This window comes from Pygocentrus nattereri, chromosome 22 (genome assembly GCF_015220715.1).
Source record: "Pygocentrus nattereri isolate fPygNat1 chromosome 22, fPygNat1.pri, whole genome shotgun sequence".
NCBI lineage: Eukaryota > Metazoa > Chordata > Actinopteri > Characiformes > Serrasalmidae > Pygocentrus > Pygocentrus nattereri.
Genome location: NC_051232.1, coordinates 2,366,891 through 2,369,390, shown reverse-complemented (window position 1 = coordinate 2,369,390; position 2,500 = coordinate 2,366,891). Strand labels below are relative to the sequence as shown.

The 2,500-nt window shown below is 39.3% G+C and overlaps 1 protein-coding gene across 3 annotated transcripts in view; it reads left to right on the top strand.

Moving 5' to 3' along the window:
* Nucleotides 1-2,500, top strand: part of zcchc7 (zinc finger, CCHC domain containing 7) — a 78,084-nt gene that overhangs the window by 52,556 nt on the left and 23,028 nt on the right. For all 3 annotated transcript variants that reach the window (XM_037532607.1, XM_037532609.1, XM_037532608.1), the window contains exon 6: nt 1,494-1,664. In XM_037532607.1, the coding sequence (XP_037388504.1) occupies nt 1,494-1,664 (171 nt within the window). The remainder of the gene's footprint in view (nt 1-1,493; nt 1,665-2,500) is intronic.

Below are 2,500 nucleotides of genomic sequence, written 5' to 3'. Positions count from 1 at the left end.
TGACAACAGCGATATACACGTATATTCAGTATACAGATTAGTACACACTAGTGTGGCATCAATCCATTATACAGTTTTTGCACAGTAAATTAATAGATGCCATCATAGATTTCAGTGTTTAGGTAATAGCTTTTTATCTGTAATGTTGTAATGTAACATTGTTTGTATCTAATACTTAGAATTCAGAGCGCTTGCGTTGCTCAATCATAAAAGGTTTGGGTGTCTGTGATCAAATTCAAAGTTGTGTTAATTTTCTAAATGAGTATCTTCTGCAGAGAACACACGTCTGCGCATTTTAATGATATGAACATAAGTTGTGTTTTAAGTGTTTCCAATATGTTTAACTCAAAAGAAAAGAAAGTGTGCACAAAGATGTCTAGAAAAAATGTCGTCTTTACTGTTTGCTGTCTGCAGTGGATGCTACAGAGGAACTTGTTTTCTCTTGGAAAATCAAGGATTAATCATTTATTCATGTACAACTGCCGTTTTTCTCTGATCTTTACTCAGCACCCACAGCTTGCTAAGGAAAAACTGAGGAACTTGGTCATTTTGGCTTGTAGATATATCAACTCGACCGACGTAGTTGTATGACTTGCTAATGAAACTGACGCCCCCTTGCCGTAGGCATGACTTGGCATCTATTATTTTTCAGAAAAAAACTGCATCTGTGTTCTTGCTTTGTTTATGTGTGACAGAACAAAGACGCATTTTACTTAAGTTGGCAACTATTATCGGTATAGCGACCTCCACTTTATTCATGTCCTCAACCTGACATACAGTTTGTGCAAAAATCAGAGACCACCCTTCATTTATTTCATTTCCAGGCCAAACAGCCATTAAGTAGAGAATTCATTTCTCAGATGTTTCAGGAGATTCAGTGTAAGATAATCTACTTGCATAAAGAAGAAAAGTCAAAGATGGAAAATGATAAGACTTTTCAAAAACAGTTTATGTTCATATATATATATATATATATATAATATTCAAGAGGTTGAGAACACTTAACAGCCACCTGTAAGACCTGGTACATGACCAAAACCGTCACCATCAGATAAACAGCACTTAAAGCTTTCGTAATTGAGAGAGAGAGAAAATCAGCCACTCTTGTTTTAGATCAAGACAACTCAGCACTATGAGTCAGAAACCATGTGTAGCTGTCTGTGTTCTCAAAATAGTGGACTTGGCGCCCCACAGTACAGAATACTGTTCTGAATGTGTTTGGGTCACTTGTGATTGTGAGGAGAAAATGCAACCAACTTCTAAGACTGAACTTTTGAGGTGCAGATTTTTTGGAAAAGCTGAACGTGAATCTCCTGAAAAGAGTAGAGTCTGTAATAAACGTAAAGAGTGGACACAGTAAATATTTAGTTACTGAGGCTTTTGTATGTTTCCTGCTTTTTTCCTGATGCGTTTTGAGTGGGATGACGGAGTGTGTGTGTCTGAGTGCTGTGTATTCTAATTCGCGGTGTGATGTGTGTGTTTCTCTCATGCAGAAGCTGCTGTGTTGTTCGTTATGTGGCGCTCTGGGTCACTTTGTGAAAGTCTGCCCCAACCGTCACTGCTCTAACTGCTCCCTGCCCGGCCATACGTTCGACGACTGCTTGGAGAGAGCCTACTGGCACAAGTGCTGTCACCGCTGCGGCATGATCGGACACTTCTTTGACGTGAGTAACGGCAGTACGCTTGTTTGAGAGTGTGGAGGAAGAAGGGAAGACAGGCCCACAGAATGATGTAGCGCGAGGTTGTTTGTGTGTTTTTGTGTGTATATCCTTCCCCTGGGTCGCCCCTTCTCTCATTAAGACAGACGCTTCACAGGCCGTGAGTGTGACACGCTGCATGTCACCCCCCGACAACAGCCCCTCAGAGAGAGAGGGACTTTAGGATGGGGGGTTTGTGAGACATGGGCTGGAAGAGGAGAGATGAGTTAGATTAGAGGAGGAAAATGCAGGGAGCTGTTCTTTGTAAGTGGAGTGCAGTCAGACTGAAACTCCATTCTGAATCAGAATCCTTACTCACCAGCTGCAGATGCACAAGCCCATTTTCTTGGTGTTTACTTGAAACATACCAAATGTACAGTAGACAGTGCTGGGCGAGCACAGCGTGTTGGTGACCAATTGCTGTTCACCTAAGAATAAGATTTTTGGTTTATTTATCTATTTTTTTGCTTATTTGTTAAAATAATCGGTCGCAAATATTCACACTCAATTGGATAGTTCATCACAGTTAATCCCTTTTGTCTTGTTTGCTCAAATTTGACCCTAAAGAGAGCTTTTATTCTATTTATTTCTATCGAAATGAGTCTGTAAATCAAGTGTAAGAACTCTCTCTTCAGGCTAGTGACTGAACAATCCTTTCACATGAATATCAGAAATTTAAAAGAGTGCAGATTTCATTTTTTTTTTTTTTTTTTGCAAGAGCTGCACTATGATTATACTATAATTTATAGTAGTTACTAAATAATTCATAGTCAATCCTGAATAATTCATAGTAGTTATTTAAT